The sequence below is a fragment of the Urocitellus parryii genome, chromosome 7 (assembly GCF_045843805.1).
Source record: "Urocitellus parryii isolate mUroPar1 chromosome 7, mUroPar1.hap1, whole genome shotgun sequence".
Classification (NCBI taxonomy): Eukaryota; Metazoa; Chordata; class Mammalia; order Rodentia; family Sciuridae; genus Urocitellus; species Urocitellus parryii.
In genome coordinates this window covers 11,339,982-11,363,849 of record NC_135537.1, presented here as the reverse complement: position 1 = coordinate 11,363,849, position 23,868 = coordinate 11,339,982, and the positions used below count along the sequence as shown (strand labels likewise).

At 41.0% G+C, this 23,868-nt stretch overlaps 1 protein-coding gene and 1 pseudogene across 1 annotated transcript in view; one reads left to right on the top strand and one right to left on the bottom strand.

Moving 5' to 3' along the window:
- Asap1 (ArfGAP with SH3 domain, ankyrin repeat and PH domain 1) overlaps positions 1-23,868 on the bottom strand; it is a 332,376-nt gene that overhangs the window by 73,788 nt on the left and 234,720 nt on the right. The window contains exons 6-11 of the mRNA XM_026407076.2: positions 22,270-22,344; positions 21,710-21,759; positions 15,530-15,659; positions 13,748-13,833; positions 5,123-5,198; positions 3,666-3,752 (exon numbers count right to left, since the gene is read on the bottom strand). Of these exons, the coding sequence (XP_026262861.1) occupies positions 3,666-3,752; positions 5,123-5,198; positions 13,748-13,833; positions 15,530-15,659; positions 21,710-21,759; positions 22,270-22,344 (504 nt within the window). The remainder of the gene's footprint in view (positions 1-3,665; positions 3,753-5,122; positions 5,199-13,747; positions 13,834-15,529; positions 15,660-21,709; positions 21,760-22,269; positions 22,345-23,868) is intronic.
- On the top strand, positions 18,635-19,037 carry LOC113195509 (large ribosomal subunit protein eL27 pseudogene; annotated as a pseudogene).

Below are 23,868 nucleotides of genomic sequence, written 5' to 3'. Positions count from 1 at the left end.
TTTTTAGCGTTGATGGACCTTCATTGTATTCATTTATTTTTATGTGGTGCTGAGGATCAAACCCAATACCTCACACATGCTAGGCGAGTGCTCTACCACTGAGCCACAACCCCAGCTCTGGGACAATTTTCTTGAGGGAGGCACTATAACCTGACAAAGAAAAATTAGGACTGAAAATCAGCTCAGGTAGCAGAAACCGAGGCCCGGGACAAAATAAGGGCAGGGATTAGTGAAATCCACAAAGCTCTCTGCTTTACTCCAGTGAAATCACACGAGAATTACAACTACTGATGTAAAGTCAGGGACCTCCCCTGTCTCCCAGAAACATTAAAAACAAAATCTAAAATCTCCTTGGATATCTTCTTAAAACCGTCTCTAAACTTGACTCATTTGATAGCCTTTAAAATACAAGTCTAAGTTTTAAAAATAAAAGTACTCATACATTTTTCTAAACATGGATTCAGATGAATAAGGTATGAAAATTATTATAATCTTTAAACTTGGTGTGAAAACATTCCTTACATATAATTTATTATTTGCCCACATACACTTTAAATTCTAAATAACAAGTGCTTGAGTTGAATGGGTTTGCTGTACATCAGGCAAACATATTTCTAAGGGTGAACAAAATGCCTTATTCTAGGCTTTGATTTTATTAAACTGACAGAAAGAAGCAATATGTGGCAAAAGTCAAGCATCAGTAATACCAAAATGACTATTAGTGAGTTTCATGGCTTTAATAAAGTTCTATCAATTATCATTTGTACACGTGGAGACATGATAGCCTTTCAGGTGGCTTAGCAGAGAACTATAAATAAATGAAAAGGATTTTCTCTTCTGAGAAAGTAGGTATTGGAAAATCATCAACACAATCATATAAAAACACAACTGAAGAAATAGATCCCGAATTCATTCATAGCATAACAGAAGTATGTATTCAGAAAAGAGAAGTGAAAATGGAAAACTCATTTGGGCAAATATATGTAATATTACAAACAAAGAATGAACTTAAATCCTTGGGGAAATTTCATGATGTGAGGCAGGAAATGTAAACTATAGAATGAAATTGCCCTATTATTTTTAGCTCAATTTCCTATCCTCTTATTAGTAGTGCAGACAAATCACTTTCTTATCTGAAACCGTATTAACATAAAATCTATTATTAAGGACTAAAATCTCAATCTCTTTAAACTGCAAGCAATTACACATACTCACTGATTTAATGGGGGTTATAAATGTTTCTGGTATTCAATTCAAAACCAAACTTCTACTGCTTCAATTTTCAATTAAGCGTGTGGATGAGTGGGCAAAGATCCCTTCTGTTTTGTCTTACTAAATGCTTATTAAGCAGTTCTGGGGTGCCCAGCAATGTGCCAGATATTGCAAAGTAGACAGAGAAGAGCAATGCATGGAATCCCCCAAACTTGCAAATCACACTGTGATGGCGATTCAGCGCCTATCAATTTTTGAAATGATTCAGTACACTCTGAATATGACTGACAGACATCACCACTGAAAATAGAATATTTATAACCCTAAAGATAGTTAGGGAACAAATAGTTCTTTTGGGAGGTTAGGCTATTCTATTGTAAGAGGTTAAGATAACTAATTTCATAGAACACCTGCCAAAAGACAATAAAGACTTAATTTGATTTTGACAAGGAAAAAAAAATGCCTTCCAAAAATCTGGGAATATTATTCACAATTAAAAATTTTAAAGTTTCCTTCAATGGAGCCATGTTAGAACATGGTGGGGGAGACAGGCTAAAAGATTTGTTGGGTGTTTTTAATTTCTTAGGTAACCTTCTATATTACTTTACACTGTTCAGAAAGTAGTACAATGATGAGAACTCTCTGGTGGATACTCTCCTCTCACATTTAATCTAACTTGTTAAAAATCATTAGCTTCTAAACATAGTTTGCAACAAGAGATAATAAAGAGCCATGTGAAAGGGACAGGTATGTTGTGAAAGATCAATTTTTCTTGTAAAACACTCTGGATATGCTGCTAATGGAAACTTATTTATTAATCTGGGGTAGAATTAAAACAAATCAAAACATCTGCTTTGCATCATGTACATATTCCTTTTGTTTAGAGAAAACTTTTTCTTTAGTTAGCTTAAGCAGAATACATTAGTCTCTATGCAAAACAAAAAAGGGACTTTTTTTTCCAATAAAGTATCCATATATAGGAAGAGGTAATCCTGTTGACAAAACAAAGATAGCAAGTGGTTAAGTGCATACCAGTAAGAATTCTCACTTTTCTCTCAGATACAATCTACCCAAGGCCCCCTGCCATTTGAGTCCTTCAACAGATTTTATACTGAGAAATCACTCAGGGAGGAGACATCTTCTCTAAGAAGGTGTGTGGTGGGAATGATTTTCAATCTGATGCTCAGGAAGGCCTCAGATCACAGGTGCAGGAAGCGCCTGAGATGCTGGGTACAGACATTGCCTCAGAACACACAGATCTTCCTGGCCACCATGCCTTCTCCACAGGTGAGCAGGTACTTTCACCTGAGAAAACCCCAAAGCATATAAAAACTGCATTGGAAAAGCTGAAGAACAGCAAGTTACATCCACTCAGTGAGGAAAACCTCCAGGGTTGCTGCATAGGCCCCCTGTGGCTGTCGCAGGGCTTCCCACACTTTAAGGACGGTTGCTTCATCTTTGTTCTGGACTCAGAAATTCTTTTCAGAAATTTTAGGAATTAGAAAAAGTGAGAATGCTACTGTTGTGAGATAGCATGAGAAATTGACAATATAAAAAATGACTATTAATATTGTATTTGAATACTTAAATTTAATCCATAATAATCTCATAACATAAACAGGCACATTTGACTTTCTTCCATGTAACAAACGGTACTTATTTTTCAATTTTCCCTTATTATGAAATCCAACATTCAAGGTCCTTCATAATCAGAACTGAGTTTTTATCTCAGAAACCCACTGCTTCTTATTCTACCTACCCTGCTTCAAACTGTTTGCAGTCTTCTACCTCTGAGTTTTTCTCTGGCTGCAACCTACCTCCCAATAACTCCTGAATAGCACTGATACTGATTTAGGCATGACTAATGGGTTCATGCTTCTGACTCAGTCTAGATAATGAGTTCCTTGATGGAAGGGACTGCAGCTTAATACCTCAAACAGTGCTTGGCACACAGTAGGTATTAATTGAATGGTTGAACAAATGACCTTTATAATTAAGGTTACTGCAGTCATCTAACATCTACCATGCACTGTATACTTTGTTTCAATATCCAAGGAACATTTTACCCAAATTTTTCTGTTTATGGGGCAAAGCTTCTGTAGGATTCTGCCTCACAATATTTCCTTATTTCCCTGGCAAAATGAGACATGCCCCTTTGGCTGGATATAAGGTTTAGCAACATGAGGTATACTGCCTTTCCTTCAAGGGCAGAGTCACAGAACTGTAGATCAGGGTATCTTTTTTTATAATGGAAAGAAAACTAAAATAGAGTTTCTACACTGGGCATCACTGTAGGTGCCCATTGGTCCCTCACATCTCTTTGTCCCCACAACCACCCTGGAAGGAAGCCATAAATGTGCCTGTTTTGCAGAGCAGGAAACAGAAAGGGTATCAGTAGCATAAGCAGCCTCACTTACACTGTTAGCCCTGCTGGGAACATATAAACCACCTACTTCTTTCTGATCAAGCTGAAGAGAGGATTTTATTAAATCTCGAAGTGCAGTGAGCTGTTTCTTTTCTTCATCCTGGGTCTGTTTTATCTATGAAAGAAAAAATCATCTTCTGTTACTTATCATTTATACTTTTATGAGCAGAGTTTGATTTATCCAAATATAGCACTCATCAAACAATTCAATGACACAGTAGATTTTCTTATTAGTCCTTCCCAAAGTCTTATTTTTGATATGAGAGGCATGGTCTTCTCATCCTAAGGAAGTACCAGTGAGTTCTGGAATTCATGAACAATGCACCATGCTGCCTTATTAAATAATATATCCAGGCGAGGCAAAACCCTGAAGCAGGAAGGTAAACTGATATAATACTGAGATCACTGCTTCTAGCTTTTCAAAGTGTGGAGGTAGGAATACCACGATGAGATTAGATGGGCCGGAAGAGAAGCACACGGACAACCAGGAATCCCATGGGCCAGTGCACAAGGAAGGTTCATGCCACACCATGTGAGGACAAGAGACTCCTGCTTTTTAAAAAAATCACTTGGAATTTAACTGTAATCTGAACCACATAAACTATTAAAAGAAAATTACAAAATAAATTCTATGTGCTTTCAAAGTTACATTAAAAACATAGGTGGAAAATTCCTTATCTAAGACCAGAGTGTTTTTTTGTTTGTTTTTAGAATTTTGGAATATATGCACAATATAATGAGATACCTTGAAGATGGGACACAAATCTAAACATGAAATTCACTTTTATTTCACATATACTTTATAAACATAGGCTGAAGGTAATTTTCTACAGTATTTTTAGCACACCTACATTTTGACTGTGACCTGTCACAGGGTCATGTCAGTCAGTGCCCCAAAAGTTTCAGATTTTGGAATCTGGATGTCTGGATGAAGGATGTTCAATCTATATAAGGCATTATTTACAATGCCAAAACCTTATCTGAAGATGTTTCCTCAGATTCATAAAATACATTCTTTTAATATTGCTTACAAAGAACTTCGTGTAGGCAATGAATTTGCCATTTGTATGTTTATATTTAGCTTTTTTCCCCAGAAAAGTTTTCCTTTTGGTTTAAAAAAGTGAAACACTGATATTTTGAAGAAAAAAAAAAGCAAAATAAATCCATGACTCTGCTTACTCAGACAGTTATGTAATTTATATCCTTCCATGGCCAAAAATTGCTCCTGACTAACCGGCATTGAAATTTGAAGCTATGTAGTCCTGAACAGAGAACCATCTAGAACCAAAGGTTATATACTCCCCTTCCTGTTCCTCCCATGCACCCCAAAGATGCATAGGAGGAGTATCTGACCAGTGGTAATTGCTCTGAGCTAAACAGAAGGATCATTTAAGCTTTTCTGCTTTTGATACCATTCTCGAACAGATTTCAAATTTACTGATGTTTGCCATGAGTTGAAATGCATGTATTGCAGGGAGAACTTACATTATATAAATCAGCAGCCAGTTTTTCAATGTACTGTTTCAATTTATCAGCTGTTTTCAAGCCATCTTGGAAGAAACTATAATACAAAACATTGGCAGTTTATCAGCAATGTAAAAAAGAAAAAGAACTATAATTACCTGAAAAATCTGAAAACACAGACCCTCTTATTTATCTTCACAAAACAAGTATAAAACAAATTTCAGTATTTTGTAAAGATGCACCACCAACAAATTATGGCTAGCAGTTCACATCTAATATCATAGTCACTGCAAATTACTGTTGCAGTCCTCACGTGATGATTTCATAATGTGTCCACCCATCTACACGTAGAACAATTCCTCCTGGTTGAGCCACATTTGAATACAAGAAAGAAAAACATCTTAACCACTGGCATCCATGAAGTCAAAGTTCTTTCAGTCCCCCAGAGGGATCTGTATTCCAACACATGCTTAAAACAGAGGACTTCAAAGCAACGGTATGTCAGCACATAGGTAGAAAGGCCTGAATCCTAACAAGAGCTAACGCCAGCGGAATAAATGAAGCACTTCAATCTCATCCCTGTTTTTAAGAAGGGTACATGGAGGAGAGAGAGCACTGGACTTGCTCAGGTTGTTCACACAGAGACGACTGAGACTCAGGCCTCCCTGATTCGGCACCCTTGCTGTCGACACCAGAGGGAGACTTCCTACTGCAGGCAGAGCACTCCCCTCAGGGGCCCAGTGTGTGACATCAGCTTAGTACAATAATAAGCTGCAGGACACTGGTATTTACGAATTCCACTGCTCTACTGGAAGCTTCTCTAATCATGCCCCCACTGTCCATTATTTCTCCATGGACTGTATCTGTTTTTCTGTCTCCCTACAGACAATGAGGACTATCTTATCTCCATATCACAGCCAGCCCTACACAATGCAGATGCTCCACAACTGCCCGCAAATGAAGCAACAGCAAGATATTTTAGGTTACATTTTACACTTCTTCTCTACGTTCATTGCCAATAAGACGACCTATCAGAACTGGCCTTCACAGTGGTTTCTCAAGTTCTACAAGTGCCAGCATTCTTTAAGGCTGAAATCTTTTGGTGGAAAAATTTTACCAAATTAAGAGAAACACTATTTTATAAAGGCTTCCAGCAAAAGGGACAGGGGGAAAGACACCTTTTTGGTCAACTATTTAACTGGAAAACATATTCAAGTCCTCATTTTCAGGTTCTCACCACATTCTACAGGGATGCAAGTGAAACTTCTTCATACAGAATTAAAGAACTTGTATGTTATGTCCCTTGAATACTTTTCTGATTTTAACTTCTACTATTTTCCCTTAAAAACTTTATGCTCCAAGCCAGGTACAGGGGCACACATCTGTGATTCCAGAGACTTGAGAGGTTGAGGCAGGAGAACTGTGTCGGCAACTTAGTGAGATCTTTGTCTCAAAACAAAACCCTAAAGGACTGGGGATGCAGCTCAGTTGGATAAAGCACCCCTGGGTTTTATCCCTATTGTAAAACAAAACAAAACCACCAACAAGGAAACCAAAAAGCAATAAAATAAAAAACAAAATTAACAACAGAAATTGCTGGCCTGCAGCCATGCCACACTATTTCCAGTTGCTTGTTCCTTCTCAACCCATGGCTGAGGTGAGGAATAGGAACATGTCCTTCACTGCAGGAAGCTCCACTGGATGGTGCTGCTCTACGAATAAGCAAACAGATCTGAGCCTAATGCAAAGAAAGTGCTACCTACAGTGTGATCCCACTGATGTGCACACCAGGGATACCTAAGTTCAGTCATCTTTTGAGTGAGAAAAATGTGTTATTTTTTTTTCCTTCAGCTTCATTTTCTAAAAACTTTCCCCCAAAACATGGTATATCACTGAAGCAAAAAAGATTAAATAATTGATGTTTAGTCTGGGAGGACAGGTTGAAGGCAAGCTTCTCGGAAAAAGTCATCTTAGGGCCAATTTCTAGTTTTGGAAACAGGAGCAGAAATGAAGGATGGGTTGCAGAGAGAACAAAATGACCAAGAGAGTCATGAGTAAAGCCATAAAGAGCAAATGCCAACATGCTGCCAACCGCACTGTCCCTTTGGTGATTCCTTTCTTTGCATGCTTGATTCTCTCTCCTTGAGAAGGACACAGCGCCACTACCTGTCACACTTCAGAGGGCAGCAGCTTCTCTCTTCCCCTCTTCCTCTCGACTTGCAGTTGGCTGCAGTTCCAAGGAAATGCATGGGCTTGGGAAAGTCAGAAGCATGATGTCCTAACTCTAAACCTTGTTAGATGTGAGTCCTGGGGCAGGGTAGTGGCCCTACATGAAGAGCGGCATGCTCACCTCCGCAAGTGTACATTACTTTGAGGAGCACTAGACAAGCTACTTACTACAGACGAAAAGTGTTCTATCAACTGGGAAGTGAAGCACAAGTGAGAGCTCTGATTACCTATCACGGAATTTGACGTGCAAATCCTCCAAATGGAAGGAAATCACCTGTCTGGCACTTGTCTCAGCCATATTCTCTGTCCATATTTACTGAAACATGATGAGATCTTCAGAAAATTGAGAATGATGACAACAGTCACAACAGCAGCTGGCATGAACTGAGATTTTCTCTGTGTCTGTCACTATTTTGCACCATGCAGGGAATATCTCTTTTTAAAAGTTTTATTATGGAACCAACCATGTGATTAAAGCAGAGGAACCTTCAATCCTCCGTCTCCTCCCACCTATGGGGAGGGGAGTGGGGCTGGAGATTGAGTTTATTACCAGTGGCCAATAATTTAATCAAGCACGTCACATAATGGAGCTTCCAAAAAATTCCCTAAATAGAGGTATTCAGAGAACTTCTGGGTTAGTGTAGGAGAGAAGCATACCTAATCCCATGGGGACAGAAACTCAGGACCCTTTTGGATCTCACCCTATGTGCCTCATCATCTACCTGGTCACTTGTGTCTTTTATAATAAGTCAGTAACTTCAAAAAACAAAATCTCACTGCAACTCAACACAATAGGTAATTATCACTAGTCCTTATATAGGAAAAGGAGATGATCACTTGGCCTGGGAGAGTTCTGGAGAGCCCTGGAGATAATGTGCTTAACACAACAGGCACAGACATGTAGTTCAGCAAGTGACAGTCCCAGGCCAAAATGAGCTTTAGTTTTCTGACCTTAGAGAATGCAAGACTGGCTTCACAACTTAATCAAGCAGCTTGAGATACATGTTACCACATGTATCTCATGTCAGGATGCTAAGAAAATTTAAGTTGCCAGCTGATGGGCAGAGGGACCTCATATTTACACTGACAGGCTATAACACACCCACAGCCCAAAGTGCAAAGCCATGTTCATCTAATAGGGATACCCATCCACTGGTAGAACAATCTCCAGAAAACAAATCAGAGCCTTAGCAATCCAGAGTCTCTATGTCCTTCATTTTTAGCCTACTTAATTGTGTCCAAACAGCAATGGGGAAGGAAAACCAAGCAAAACAAGAGTGTCTCCCTGATCCTCCTGGTCAGATTCTGTTTGAGTTGGCCTAGAAAGAGACACTGTTTGACTAAAGGCTAAGAGAACCTATTTTCTAACCCACCAAACAAATTAAACAATGAAGTGACTAGCTCTCACACCTTCTGAAAGCCTGGTCTCCCAGCCTCAGGCTCTGAGTCAAGAACTAATTCCCTGCCTTCCAGGTAACAGGGTGACTTCCTTCCAGACATACTCTGCACATCTGCAGCACCAATGAGTTTGAACATACAGCACTAATCCAACAATTCAGATCCAAGTGGCACTCCGGAACCCACTCCTGGAAATCAAGCCTTAAAAACGTGGATGTCTAGGCCCAATCCCAGGCTTACCAAATCAAGGTTTCTGGCATGCTGTCTAGGAGCATGTACTCTGAAGCTGGAGACCTGGGTTGAAGATTTGGTTCCATTTCTTTCTAGCTATAAGTTTTGTGAGGGTAATTTGTTTTATAGATTTTTAATTTCATCTTTTCCCTCGAGATACAATTCATATAATAAATTTCAGTTTTAAAGTGCCCTATTTAGTAGTTTTTAGTATATGTGCAACGTTACGTAACCATCGCCTCAAATCCCAGGACTTCCATCACCCTCTAATGTCCTGCGCACAGCAGTGTCCACCACTTCCTCCCTTCTCCTCTGCCCTTGCAACCATGAAATCTGCCTTTTGTCTCTATGGATTTACCTTTTCTAGACATTTTACACAGAATCATACAATATGTAGTCTTGTGTGTCTTAAGCATGTTTCAAAGATCCATCTCTGTTGTAGCATGCATTGGTACTTCATTCTTTTGTATGGCTAAATATAACTCCCTTGTGCGGTGACACCACATTTGTTGAACCATTCATCAGCTGATGGAGATACACACACACACACACACACACACACACACACACACATATATATATTTTTGTTTATTACTTTAATTACAGGGCTGTAGTGGGTGTGGTGTCTCACTGTGGTTTTTAAAATATGTTCTTTATTTATGTTAGTTGTGAATGAACCTCCTTATTCATTTTTTAATTTTTTATTTATGGTGCAGAGGATCAAACCCAGTGCCTCACACATGCTAGGCAAGTGCTCTGCCACTGATCTACAGCCCCAGCCCCTCACTGTGATTTTGTTCTGCATTTCCCTAATGACCAACGACGTCAAGCATCTTTTCATGTACTTCTGGGCTGTTTTTATCTCTCTCTCTCTCTTTTTAAACATAAAATAGAAACTAACTTTATTTCTCTGGAAGAAGTCGATATTGATAGCTGGGGCAGCAACTCTGGCCACAGAGGCTGGTGGGAAAACATGGATGGCACAGGGGAAAATGGGTCAAACAGTTAGCACTGGTGTCCCTCAGGAAAGCTGCCCCCCTTGGTCTCCTCCCAATCCTGGGGCCTTTGGCCCTGGTCTTTGCCATAAGATGGTCTGGAACCCTTTCTCTGTTTCCTGAACCACGTTGGGCTATTTTTCCAGGCACAAGATTCTAAGATCAAACAAGCCCCATAACGTGTCCATGGTAAGATCACAAGTCACATTCTTTTGGCACCCCCAAATGTCTGCCGGGGCTCTCTAGAAGAGTGCCAAGCCCTTATGGTTTCCCAGGTGTTGACCCATCTTCTGGCCAACACATCCTCCTGCCCAGGACACACACTCCAGTCACAGGCCCCATCAAAGACTAGGGGCAGAGGCAGGTCACACACTGCCTGAGGAGGCAGCCCCCAGCCTATTATGGGGCTCCTGCTCACCTCCTAGCTGGGGCACTGAGTTCTGAACCAGAGTGTGCAGGGACAGCGTCTGGTGAGAGAAATGGGCAAAGCAGAATTCCAAGCCTTCTGCTGCCTTGGCCTCGCTCTGCCCCCTGGGAGCAGCAGGTCCTCCAGGCCTGGTGGGGAGTGTCTCCTACCCTTGTCCCATGGATGGGCTCAAGTGCTTCCTTCAGAGCAGACTCTTGCTCTCCAGATGCCTTTGAATGCTTGTGATGGGCAGGGCCGCTGGAGCCCAGCAGTGGGCAGCTGGCTTGCTCCAGGTTATCTGTATATCTCTTTTAGAAAAATGGCTATTCATAATCTTTGCACATTTAAAAAATTGAGTTGTCTTGTTGAATTCTTTCTACATTCTGTATACTGGAGTATCCTTATCAGATAGTGGTTTGCAAATATCTTCTCCCATTCTCTAAGCTGTCTTCTCATTGTCTTGACAACATCCTTTCATAAGCCAAAGTTATAAATTTGGGAGTCCAGTTCTTTCTTTGGTTTTCTGTGCTTGCTATGTCTATTTTGACACATTTTTTGGATATCTATTAAATGAATGAACAAGACTTCCAGCGAGTTCTTTATCCTTTTTGAGCTATATTTTCTGATTGCTCTGAATAGGAAATGAGAAAATGCATGTAAAGAATTCTGGAAAGGCTATACACCCTGGCCTATAAAATAAGCTCTTGGCAAATGTCAGGTTTTATTACTGTTTGTAAGATGAAGGATAATAGAGCAATGTTTGTAAAAGCTCTTGACTGTGCAGATTGTAGTGATAACTCAGGTGGTAAAGGAAGTAGGTGAGCAAGAGGATGTGTTTGTTTTGAGAGCAGCACATTAACAACCATGCTCGTGTTTGAAGTAAGGAGTAATTAGAGTGGGTGAGCTGAAATGGGTAAGAAAAAGTCAAGAGCTCTTTCCTGCTCCCTTTATTTCTTCATTGTTGTAGCTGCATCCACATTAAGGTGTCATGATACATGAAGTATTGCCTTGCAAATTCACTCTTTAGTACCGGCTGATGCTGTATTGAAAATGATTTGGGAACTGGAATAAATACTCAGAAGAAGAAAGTTTTTAAACAAAAATCTGAGTAGAGAATGCTTTATAGATCCACAACATGCCAATTAGGAGTTCTGAGGGACTGGCTAAAGTAGGAAAAAAAATAAAATGCTCCTTGAACGAGAACCCCCACCCTGGCATCTTGCTATGATGGAACTCTGGGTCCAACCATGGGGTAACTTATAGTTGAATTTCAGTATAACCCAGTTCTACCATGAGGTCTTAGAACTGCACGCAAGGTTCTTCACGTGCAGAGTTCTTCTTCTGCTCATACTTCTCTGTCCTAGGGGGAGACTTTCTCACCAGAAAAAGTCAGCCATCCTAGTCCAATCGTGAGTACCACTACCTCCTCCAGGGTACAGTGACCCACCTTCTCAGCCTTCCTGGCCAGAAGTGTCTCCTTTTATGTCTATGTCACCAGTCACTGTTTAGAATGACTGCTATTACTGATGTGCACGACCTAATTCCTGTACCAGACAATTAAGTCCCAAGAAGAGAAAACCCTTATTTAATTTCTGCCCCAGAACCCAGTAAAGTAGCTGGCCTTTGGTAGGAGATTAATAAATATTTCTGAGCAGGGAGAAGCAAAGAATAAAAGAGTAAAGGGAGGACACGTTAGCTAATACAAGTTAGGGTTGCTCTTCTCATCTTTGCTAACAAGGCTACAATGCGTGTATTTTACAAAGCCTCTTATATCTGGAAAACTTATGTTTGTGTAGCTCAAACTCTCATTCAGACTTAGAAAATCTGAGATCAAAAAAGATCTCTAAAATCAGGTTAAATCAGATTTGCTACCAAAGTGTTGCAATTCAGAAGATCGAGAGATTCGCTTATTTTGGCAAAAGTTTCAAAGCAATGAAAAGTTTCTTAATAAAATCAAAATTGATGAAAGATGAAAAATTCCACCCAAAACTAAAATCAGGGATCACCACAATATCCTTCCAAGTTTCATAATTGTCCTACTCCACTACTAAGTCAAAAGGAAGTTCCTAGTCTCCAGTACAAGCCTTCATGGGTCAAATCAAACACTATCCTATAAATGTGGAAGCTATTTCCACTTAAATATATGCTTTTTATTTTTGATACACATTTATACGAGGGTAGAATTTTTTGAAAAGAGAAAAAAAGTTACCAAGTTAAATTTATGTAAATAACAATGTGATCATTAAAAAGCTTTTCCTAAAGAGAGACATCCCAACAACAAAATATATCGCACATCCTCAAAAGAACCCTGAGTGGGTTCTACAAACCTTACCCCAACTTGACAGATGAGGACACTGAGGTTTGGTGAAGAACCTGATAGTGAAGGACCTGATCACGTGTCCCCGGCCCCAGGGTCAGAACTTGATCTAATCTACTACATGACTTGAGCCTTATGCTGTTATCATAAGATTAATGCTGACCTCCCTAAATGTTTCAATTGCATATAAAGATCTGTCTAGATAATGCTACTATTAAAAGGAATAAGAGATCAAAGGGAATTATGTATTTAATGTTTTGGAGAGTAGGCATTGTAACCTAGTCCAAATGACCTTGACATTAATTATTCCACTCATAAATTTATATCAGAGCCATCTGGACCACTTTGGAAAGGTCCTTGCCCTTTCTTCTCTATAATTTTTTACCAATTAATACCAGACTTTAATAGTAACTGGCACATTTTCACATAACACTCTTCCTGAAAACTCATGCAAGTTAACCCAATGAGTAAAGAGGAAGTAAACAGATGTGCTGCCAGAGAATCATAAGAATAAAAAGGCAGCCCTGCAGTGCAGACAAACAAAAGTAGAGCCAGCATACAACAGTGGATGTCTCTCAGAACATAACACCATTTCATAGAAATCCATGTTCAGATGAAAAATATTCTTCATGCCCAAAGCACTCAATTTCACTTATTTGGATGATGAGAAAACACCCAAAACAAATCCAGGTGGGAATACATGGTGTAAATGACCCACTGACAGTAAAACGGCAAGTACGGGAGGAAAAGGGGCCAGCGAAGGGCCCCCATTGGGACAGGACTCGTGTGTCTCTGACACAGGCTGCAAAGGCTGGCCTGCAAGTTCAGCATGTCAACGGAAGACAGCGTGTCAAGTGACCAGTCAGTTGTTCCATTTTGAGCTATTGATTTATATAAAACTCTGAAGATAGCACACAACACCGTTTCCTGTCCACTGAGCTGTGGAATATCATTATATAGTTATATACAGCCCTAAATGAAGGAAAAAAAAAAAAGCCAAGAAAACCAATGAAGCAAAGGGGCCTTCCCTGGGCTACGGGCTAAGGCAGTGACTGCAATGATCTACTTACTTGCACTGTGCGTGATAATACTTTATAAGGTTCTGCAGCAGATCCACACCCTTTTTGGTCTTTATTTCATTGACTTTAATGAGATACTGTGGAGATAAAACAGAATTTTATGTTGCTAATTTCAGGCAGGGTTCTTAAATCATGGGTTCAGGTGGCACACCACCACACTGGGCTACACAAGTCAAAGAGCCTCAGTGGCTTCAGACAAGGTGAGCTTGATTTAGGTAATGCGGATTTGGCACAGTCACAGAGAGTGTAAAACAAACAGATTAGAGCATTAGCATTTCATAAATTTTCACAATTAGTTTACTAGACAAGCGGAAATAAAACACAGCAAAACATTCTAGAACAGCTGAGCAATCCCCCTCGGTGCAATGCATTTCAGACTTATAGTTCAGGTGCTCCTGAAAGACAGCTCTGTGCAGAAAACAGGAGTCCCTTCAAGAAAAGTGACACTGGGTACAGTGGCGCACACCTGTAATCCTAGCTACCTGGGAGGTTGAGGCAGGAGGATCACAAGTTCAAGGCCAGACTGGGAAACTTAGTGAGATCCTGTCTCAAAATAAATAATAAAAATTTTAAAAAGCTGGGGGGTCTTGTTCAGTGTTAAGAGTACTTGCCCAGGATGTGTGAGGCCCTGGGTTCAATCCCTAATATTACCCCTGACACCTGCTTAAAAAGGGGAGAGAGAGAGAGAGAAAAGAAACATGCCATAAGATACCAAAACTTATAATCCAAAGACATGAATCAAAAAAAATTCTTGTAACTTAAAAATGAAAAAAATAAAAATAATAATAATCTGTTATTAATTCATGTAGTTAACTAAACAGCACTGGTTCTCATTTTCATTACCAGCCAAGATTTTTCTATTGAGATTGTTTCTTGCTCACTTTGTTTTATCATAGAAAAGATTTCATGATCAAAGAAGTTTAAGGAGTCAAATGTTTACAAGGAAGAAAACACAAAAGAAAATTCAGGAGAGAAAAACTTGAAATAAGAAATTTTTCCATTTTAAATATTTTCCAAAAACTGCAAAAGCATCTCCATTACCCCGAAGCAGCCAGCATTAGAACAGGTTAGAACAGGTCGAAGTCAAGTGGAGCTAGTGTCTGGTGGGGACTCAGTTGGAGAATCACTGCTCTAAGCTTAGGCAGCATGCTCTCTCTCTTTTTTTTTTTTTAAATGATTGGATATTTTTTAAAATTTTTATTTTTTTTTTTAAGAGAGAGAGAGAGAGAGAGAGAGAATTTTTTTTAATACTTATTTTTCAGTTTTCGGCTGACACAACTTTGTTTGTATGTGGTGCTGAGGATTGAACCCGGGCCGCACGCATGCCAGGTGAGCGCCCTACCGCTTGAGCCACATCCCCAGCCCCACGCAGCATGCTCTTGACTGCATGTCTTTCATAAACTCAGACTTCCTCAATGACTCCTTCATTTCAGTCTTTCTTCATTCCAACTGAATTCATGGTTAAGAAAAGCATGCTCTAAATTTTTAATGTCATCAGTGTTACCTCTCACCAAAATTTATCCCCCCAATCACTCACTCACAAGCAACATTAAGGTTCTCACCAAAGAATCCTGTTTTGGCTTAAAGAGCCCCATAGGACCAAGGCTCAAAATATGAGACAACAGGGCAATGATGGATTCCAAAAGGCTTGGAGAAAAACGGAGATTAGAATCCTTAGGAAAGAGTCCCCTTCTCTAACGCCCCAACAGTCTGCTGACTGGCAGGATGCTAGTTACCAAGCTCCAGGCCAGAGATGGAAAAGTCCCTTCCTACCTCACACATTTGGAGCTGAAACAGGCGCCTTTCCTTCTCCATTTCTTCGGCAATCTCGGCTCCCGTTATCTCAGTGCGGATCATCCCGTGCTGTTTTGCATGCTCTCTTTTTTCCTTTTCAATTTTTGTACTATAATAAAAGCAGATATAATTTTTTTCCAAACACATTAATGCACAAAACCAAGAGTGAATCCTTCTGGTTTATCAATTCTATCAAATGTACCAGTCTGATGGGAGTTGGCGATAACAGGGGAGGGTGTGTGTGTGGGGTGGGGCAGAGAATATATAGGAACTCTCAGTACCATCTTCTCAGAAAAGAAGCCTTTTGGGCTGAAAATATAGCTCAGTGGTAGAATAGTCCATCCTGGGGCCTCATGCATGCTGGGCAAGCACCCTACCACGGAGCATCCTGCTACCAGCCACACTCCCCTCCCCCAAAGAAACTTTTAAAAAAACCAACACACTGATGTCTCCCCTTTAATGAGAGCCCCTATTATTTCTTAATGACTAAACATCAGGAGGCAAGAACTTTTAAATCAACAGAATCAACCCTTGGTAAAAATCTAAATTTAAAAAGCACTGACACCTTGTGTGGGTTTTCATCTAGGAAACTTTATATTTTAAATTTAACTTTACATGTGATGGATCCATAAAAATTCTCTTACATTTTGGCTGGCAGGGGGGAATTTCAGATATTTTACCTTTTCTTGTGGGTAAAGCACTTCATGATGGAAATAGCAGCAGAAAGCTGGAAGAACTGAGGCTTTTCCAAGTTATTGATAGATTATGAGACTTAGAATTATTACAAGACAATTAAAGTATACAGTGAGTCTTTGTGGGTATGCATAAAAATTAGACAAAAGTTATTTTAAACTTGTGCTATTTTTAGATCCCAACAACATATTTTAATCATTTAGCCACTTATCATTAGGTTGTACAAAATAAGGATTGGGAAAATTCCTTATGTATAATTTGGGATTCTATGGAAAAATCTTTCAGTAAGGAGGGAAGGGTGAGGGGGTACCAGGGAAAAAAGAAGCAGGTCACATTAAATCTACAGTACATGAAGCCAGCACTTGGCTGACAGATGACATTTTGCTAGTCACAGCAATGATCATAACTCTGTCCAAAAATCCACTTAAATTTGAAAATGAGCTTCTAATTTTAGAAGAATCATGGATGTAATGATTAATTCACTTTACCCTCTAGTCTTAAGTTGTAGTGGTAGCAGAGTGGGGAGCCAGACACCACAGAAAGCCAGTATGCTCGTCTGTATACAGATGCAGGGAAAACTCACTCTCAACAATGGAAAGTCTACTGCGGATCTGGCTGATTCATTCTAATTTACTGATGCTGTATTTAAGCAACTCTCTGATCATGACCCTGTGGCTGTCAAAGAGGTGTGATGGTGAGAATTTTAGCACAAAGAGAATAAATCTCAGTTCCCTGTGCACTGACGCAGGTGCAGAGTGTTGCAGAAGTTTGAGAAGAAATGGGGAGGGGGGAGGCAGGCATGAGTTAATAATAATGCTAGTGCTCGGTGCACCGCAGTGACTTGATCACTTGTGGCTATTTCTTTTTAGTTTATGGGTCCTTTCACATGTTAGTAAAGGCCTCAAAAAATCATCTCTCCCTGAAGACAAGAACTGATGACAACAGGGAGGAGAGAATTCGCAGTGTTTGGAAGAGTAGGGCTGAAGAGGAGAGAAAAGTCTGGGCCTTGAGCTATGACACTCTGCCTCTCTTGCTTAGCCACTTCCAGGATGTCACCACACTTGATCTCTAGGCAGGACACTGAGGGCCCCTGAAGACACCTCTGATGCTGACATCTGTAATACTCCCGCCTTGGCGCCCTACACCTCACACCCAGAGGCTCTGTGCTTTCTCAATGATTCCTGTGGGTGAACCCGAGCATTTCACCAGGCCCTGGGTGGCTTGCTCTGAAATACGGACAAGCAGCCAAGGACTAGAAGACAACTGAGGACAGCTTCTAAAATCAGATTGAGAATGTCCAAAACAATTGGAGAGGAAGGGAGAGAAGGAACCAAAAGTCAAATCCTCAGCTAAAACAAAACATTCAAAAACCTGGCTGAGCAAAAGATCTTTTAGATATTAAAACAAAACAAAACAAAACAACAACAACACTGCAATGTAATAACAGAAAAGAGAAGAAAAGTGTAAGAACAACCTAGGAAGCTCAACATTGAAGGATAAGTTGTTTGAGAAAGAGGTAAAAAGAAGAGCCAAGAGGAATTACAAAAAAATATTTCCAAAGCCGGGAAAATAAAAATTCCACGTGAATGCACACACCATGGCACATGAAGATTTCATACTGTCTTTTATAAAAAGAAGGCTAATGTTTTCTAACAGATAAATCAATAAATAAAAAAACCACATCTCACATGGGTATAAATGGGAGTCTGAAAACAGGAGTTTTTCTTAAATTAGCAACATTGGAAATTAAAAAACAAGGGAACTGCCTTCAATATTCGGACAGAATGGTTACACTATCAGGGCTTTTTATTCAGCGAATTCCCTTTTTGTGTGATGGCGGGAGGAAGATAATCTGGACACGTGAGCCTGAAAATCCGACCTCTGTTAAAGCTGTTTGGTGGAAACTACTGGAGGTGTTGGGCCAGAGACATGTGGGGTGCACCAGGAAAGAGGAAGCAGATTTAAGACTAGAGAGGCCAAAGGCAGCCTACAACGACAGCTTACTGCGGACCAGAAGAGCTCTGGGCATGGGGGTCTACAGACAGAAAGGAAGGAACTGACAGATAATTTAATACAAGAGATACAGACATTATTTTAATATGTGCAAGGTACTTTCTAAACAGAAATACTACTGACAGGAGTCTGACATCTACTGGGATGCCACTACTGCTGCCCTTTGGAATGTCAAAGGCAAAGACCTCACTTTAAAAAAAAATTTCTGGTATTGTTAACTTAAGGAAAAACCCAATGTCTTTCTGATTCCCACTTATTCGTATATTATATGTGATCATTTTTTAAAAATTCACAAAATATTTTAAGCAAATAAAAAAGCAAAAAAATCATACTATCAGAATGGAAATTCAGGCTGTAGGCCCAGCTACTTGAGTCGAGATGGGCAAGTTCATGAAACAGGAAGGTGGTGCTGGTCCTGGCTGGACGCCACTCAGGGCAAGGCTGTCATCATGAAGAACAGTAATGATGGCAGATCACACTGCCCCTGCAGCTACACTCTGGTGGCTGGAACTGACGTCTATTGCCACAAAATGACAGCTGCCTTGGGCAAGAAGGAAATCGCCAAGAGATCAAAGATCAATTCTTTTGTGAAAGTTTGTAACTACGATCATCTCATGCCCACAAGGTACTGTGGATATTCCCTCGGACAAAACTGTTGTCAGCGGATGTCTTCAGAGACCCAACCCTTAAGCACAAGGCCCGATGGGAGGCCAAGGCTAACAGGGAAGAGAGGTATGAGACTGGAGAGAACAAATGGTTCTTACAGAAGTTTCAGTTTTGAATTTGTTTGTTTGTTTCCACTATTAAAAAAGAAGAATGAAAATCCAATAAAAATACACCATTCAGATGTTCATGAAAATATAAACACTAACGAATGGTTTAACCAAAAATTGCATGAACCACACTGGATGAACAGGGTTGGGAAGGTGATGGTGGCTGTGGAAGGAGCTAAATCCTCAGCTGCCACAGCAGCATGTCATACATGAACCAAGGAATGACAGCAAGAGAACACTGAGGGACAGGGACTAAACCAGCAAACAGGTCAAGGGGTTGGAAACGAGAGAGGCCCAGCAGGCTGGGAGGGCGGCGAGAACCACCACATCTTCTTTGGAAGCACACTCACTGCCCACCTCGCCCTCCCTGCTGCTTGTGTCACTGTGAGCCTTGTGCCTTTAAGTGCAACACAGATGCACCAAGCTTGCACTCTGCAAGACAACACAGGTGAGAACTGCTATATGGGCCTCGGGTCCTTCCTAGAACACTTTCCACTCCGATGAACTTCTACAATGTTGAAACCATTGCTATTTGGGGTCTCTACAATATGCTGTGACAATAAGTCCTAACTGATATGAGCATTATCTGTATTTTATGTACATGTATTATTTTGACCAAATAAAACATTTGATGGTTAAAAGGTTTAATAGAAAGCTGGACACAGTGGCACATGCCTATAATCTCAGCTACAAGGGAGGCTGAGGCAGGAGGACTGCAAATTTGAGGCCAGCCTTGGCAACATGGCAAGACTCTGCTTCAAAATAAAAATAAATAAGATTGGGAACATAATTTAGTAGTACAGTGCCCCTGGGTTCAATTCCAATAGAAACTATTTACTGAGAGACTATCCTATTGAAAACTGTCAATACATTATCTTATCCTTAGAAAAAACCTTAAGAAGTAGGTAATTTTTATATTATTTAACAAGCGAGGATCATTAAAACATACTTTACAAGACCACAACCTAAAAATAATACTGAAGTCTGTGATCCTAACCATTGTGTTTCACTGCCTCCTGGGTGCTAAATGGAAGACTGTGAACTGGGGATAGTGGCACACACCTATAGTCCCAGTGACTCAGGAGGCTGAGGCACTAGGAAGGCAAGCTTGAGGCCAGCCTCAGCAACTTAGGGAGACACCGTCTCAAAACCAAAACAGAACACAAATAACAACAAAAAGGACTGGGGATGGAGCTCAGTGGTAAAGCACCCTGGTTTCAATCCCTAGTGAGGATGCAGAGGGAGACAATAGCAAATGTCCAGCCTGTTTTGGTTATTTGGAAGGTAATAATAGATTCTCTGTGTGTACGTGAAAGTCATTTTGTTTTCTGTGATGTAAACAAATGAGACCTATTACACAAAAGAGACAATTTGTTTTTTTCCTTCCTGCACCACAAGAAAGAAATCGACCTATTTAGGAAAGTAATGATTTGAAAAGAATTTATTTAGCTGGGTGTGGTGGTGCACACCTATAATCCTGGTGACTCGGAAGGTGGAGGCAGAGGATTTCAAGTTCAAGGCCAGCCTCAGCAACTTAGCAAGAGCTTCTCTCAAAACAAAAAGGACTGGAGATGGAGCTCAGGAGTAAGTGTCCATGTTCAATCACCAGTGCAAAATAAATAAGTTAAAAAAATAAATAGAAAGAAAGAAAATAATTTATTTAAATTATAAAAACAAAAACCTTCCTCAAGGTCGTATAACTGAAACCCACTGAACTCACTATTTGAAATTTTTGTGAGTGCCCATGACCTACTTTTCATACAGAAAGAAATGGCCCATAGCATTGGTCAACCATTGTCAGAGCCTTTTGGTTCCCAGCTGCATTTTTAGCTGTTCATGCACAGAAGCATCCCTAGGATGGCAAGTGCCCAACAATGCACTTGTTACATAAGCAATTACAAAAGTAGCTTGGGAAACAGGCTTAGTCCTGAACTTGTTCTTCTTTTGCTTCTCTTTTCATTCCGCTGCTATTGCTGCCTTCCAGAAATGTCTTTATTCTCTTATGTTTACAGTTACCCAACTTTACAGCCAAGAATTTTATTAAAAGCTTTAAAATACACACATCTCCCACCCTACTCTACTGCCTGGTATTACAAATTTCCCAGAGTAGTAACAAAGGGCCATGGTGCAATACCTATGGTATAAACACCCGCCAGGCAGCATGCAAAGTGCTCACTTCCCTAATCCCTCCCTCTGGTCTCACCCCAATGCCCATGCTCTGCTGCTCAGGCTCTGGGGTAGACAGACCTGGAGTGAATGCCAGCTTGATGGCTACCAGATTGTGTTTTTCTTTTTCTTTCTTTCTTTTTTTTTTTTGGTGGTGCTAGGGATTGAACGTGGGTACTTTACCACTGAGCTGTATCTCCAGCCCTTTGGTAAATTTTTTATTTTGAGGCAGGATCTTGCTAAGTTGTTGAGGCTGGTTTCAAACTTGCAATCCTCCTGACTCAGCCTCTAGAGTTGCTGGGATTACAGGGGTGCACCACTGGGCCTGGCCATAACTACTTTTAAACTAGGTCAGCACCCCCAATTTAGGTCTTCCAAGGGCATATTAAGTGTTTTGTTAAGAAGATATTAGGGGCTCTATCCTTTTCTCAATTACTTTCTTATGAAAACAAACAAACAAACAAAAAGCACCAATACCCAAAACAAAAACAAAACAAAACAAAAAGACACTTACAACTTTGTCTCATAATCTTTCCAAGCTTTGTCAAATGGCTTCTTGAGATCCTTAGAAAAGAGAGAGAGAGAAAAAACCTGAATTCTATTTATTTCTGCTTAAAAAGGACAAATAATTTTGAAATAACATTTTAGCAAAAATGACCTCCTTTATGGGCCATTTGAAACTTTTCCCAAGAGGCTCGGTGCACATTATACCACTTATTACACACAGAAGCCTGACAGGGAGGCAAGGTGGGTGCTCCTGGTCATGCTGCCCCAGAGCGGGACCCAGAGATTCCAAGAGGCTGGTCAGTGGTGGTCACGCCGGAGGACCAACACAGGCCCACCGACTGAGGCACTCACAGATCTCCTGAAAGTGCCTACTCTCGTTCCTCTCTCTACCCTGTATCAAGCAGCACATCTTTTCCAATGATCGTTTTTTGAAGAACATTATTTTAATGCTAAAAATGTTCAGAGTACCTCTCAAGTACAAGTACTGTTATGATCTTAACAGGAAAAAAAAATATCAATCCTTCCAGTTAAAGTGAAAATCAAAAGTTCCGAATTTTGGACACTTACTCCTTTGACTCCCTTTAGGTCTCCTTTTAACAAGGAATCCAAGGTGAAGATCACATTGTGGCTCAGACCCTGGAGCTGAAAATCAAAACAAAGGAAAGATGGAAGACAGTTAAAAAAAAAAGCAGCAGTAAGACAATAAAACCAGCTCTTGCTGACCGACTGCTTCTCACACACGGCTCTGGAAGGCTCTGGAAGGCTGCGGCGTGTGTATCACCTCACAGAACCTACAGGCTGTCTCCCTGGGGAGGTGGCACAACCACTGCCACTTGGCACTGAGAAATGGGGATGGAGGCGGCGTGTTGGTGAAAGCGCAGCCCCCACGGGGAGCAGGTTTTCCCCACTGCTCTGAGGCAGTGGCCTGGGGCTCCTTCCTTTAAAGGTACAGGGAGAGACTGAAAGGAGAAGGAGCTGCTGCTCAGCTGAAGAGAAGAGCAACAGAAGAACCGGGGGAGGGACAGTGAAAGAAGCAGCAGTACAAGGACAGAGAAGAGCTTGTGACCTGGTCTCTTTAAGGAGCCTCCTAGTACCTTGACGACATCAGTTTTAGTGACCTAGAAATGAGGCTGCGGGGATCCGCAGGACCAGATTACTGATGGAAAGGCCTATGGATCTCCTCACTCAAGAAACATTCCCACTCAATCTGTGCTCATCAGTCTGTCTACCTGTCTGTTCACCTGCCTGTCCATCATGCACTGAACACCGACTCTGGGCCACACACTACACTAGAAACTAGGTGGTCCTGGGGATTGAACCCAGGCACTTTGCTGGGCCCAAGTGCTGGATGAGTAAGATGATCAGCTGGATGCTGTTCCTGCCTTTAAGGGGTCTGTGCTCCAAGGGCAGGGGTGGGTGGAGCCAAGGCCGCCACACACTGCCATGCACGTGGCAAGACTTGGGGAATGTGGTGGGAGAAGGACTAACTCTGACCCGAAGGGGCTCTGTGCGGACCCTCTGAACCACATCCACTGTGTGGGGTGTGAGATCCGACTGAGCAGATGTGTCAACGGAGGCAGTGAGAAGTGCTGTTCACGCCCTGGTAACCCAGGAAGTGCTGAATGTGTTTATTTTTTAAATGTCATGGGGATGCTAAATGAGTAAGGCAACGTGGGAACACAGCGGGGCTGGGAACGAGAAGACCTTTCCTTTGGCTCTGAACTTCTCCCTGATGCTTTCCTGTTGTTCTCAGCCCAGGCTTCCTGCAGCTCCTAAGTTACTCTAATCCTTCACTCTCCCTGAACCCCGACTAGTTTTACACACAAGTGCAAACAGTAGAAAAGACCACTTTTCCTTCTCTTAGTGCAAAGACAAAGGGTCCTACCAAGACAATTCTGTCCAAGTGCTTCTGCCACCGTGTGTGCAGAGAACAGCCGGAGGGCCACAGGCTAAGCTGAGTCCACGTGTTCTATGAGGGTTCAGGGCATTGGTTTTGAGGAAGTAGGGCAAAAGCCCACTTAGATTTTATAATCGTTTGTGGCCCTCCAAATAGCCACAGTATATAAATGGTATTACATGTGGAGAACAATGAGGGGGGGGACTTCCAAAAAGGCTTTTGGGGGAAAAAGATGAAGGGTACAGGTAATGATGTTAAAAAATAAATAA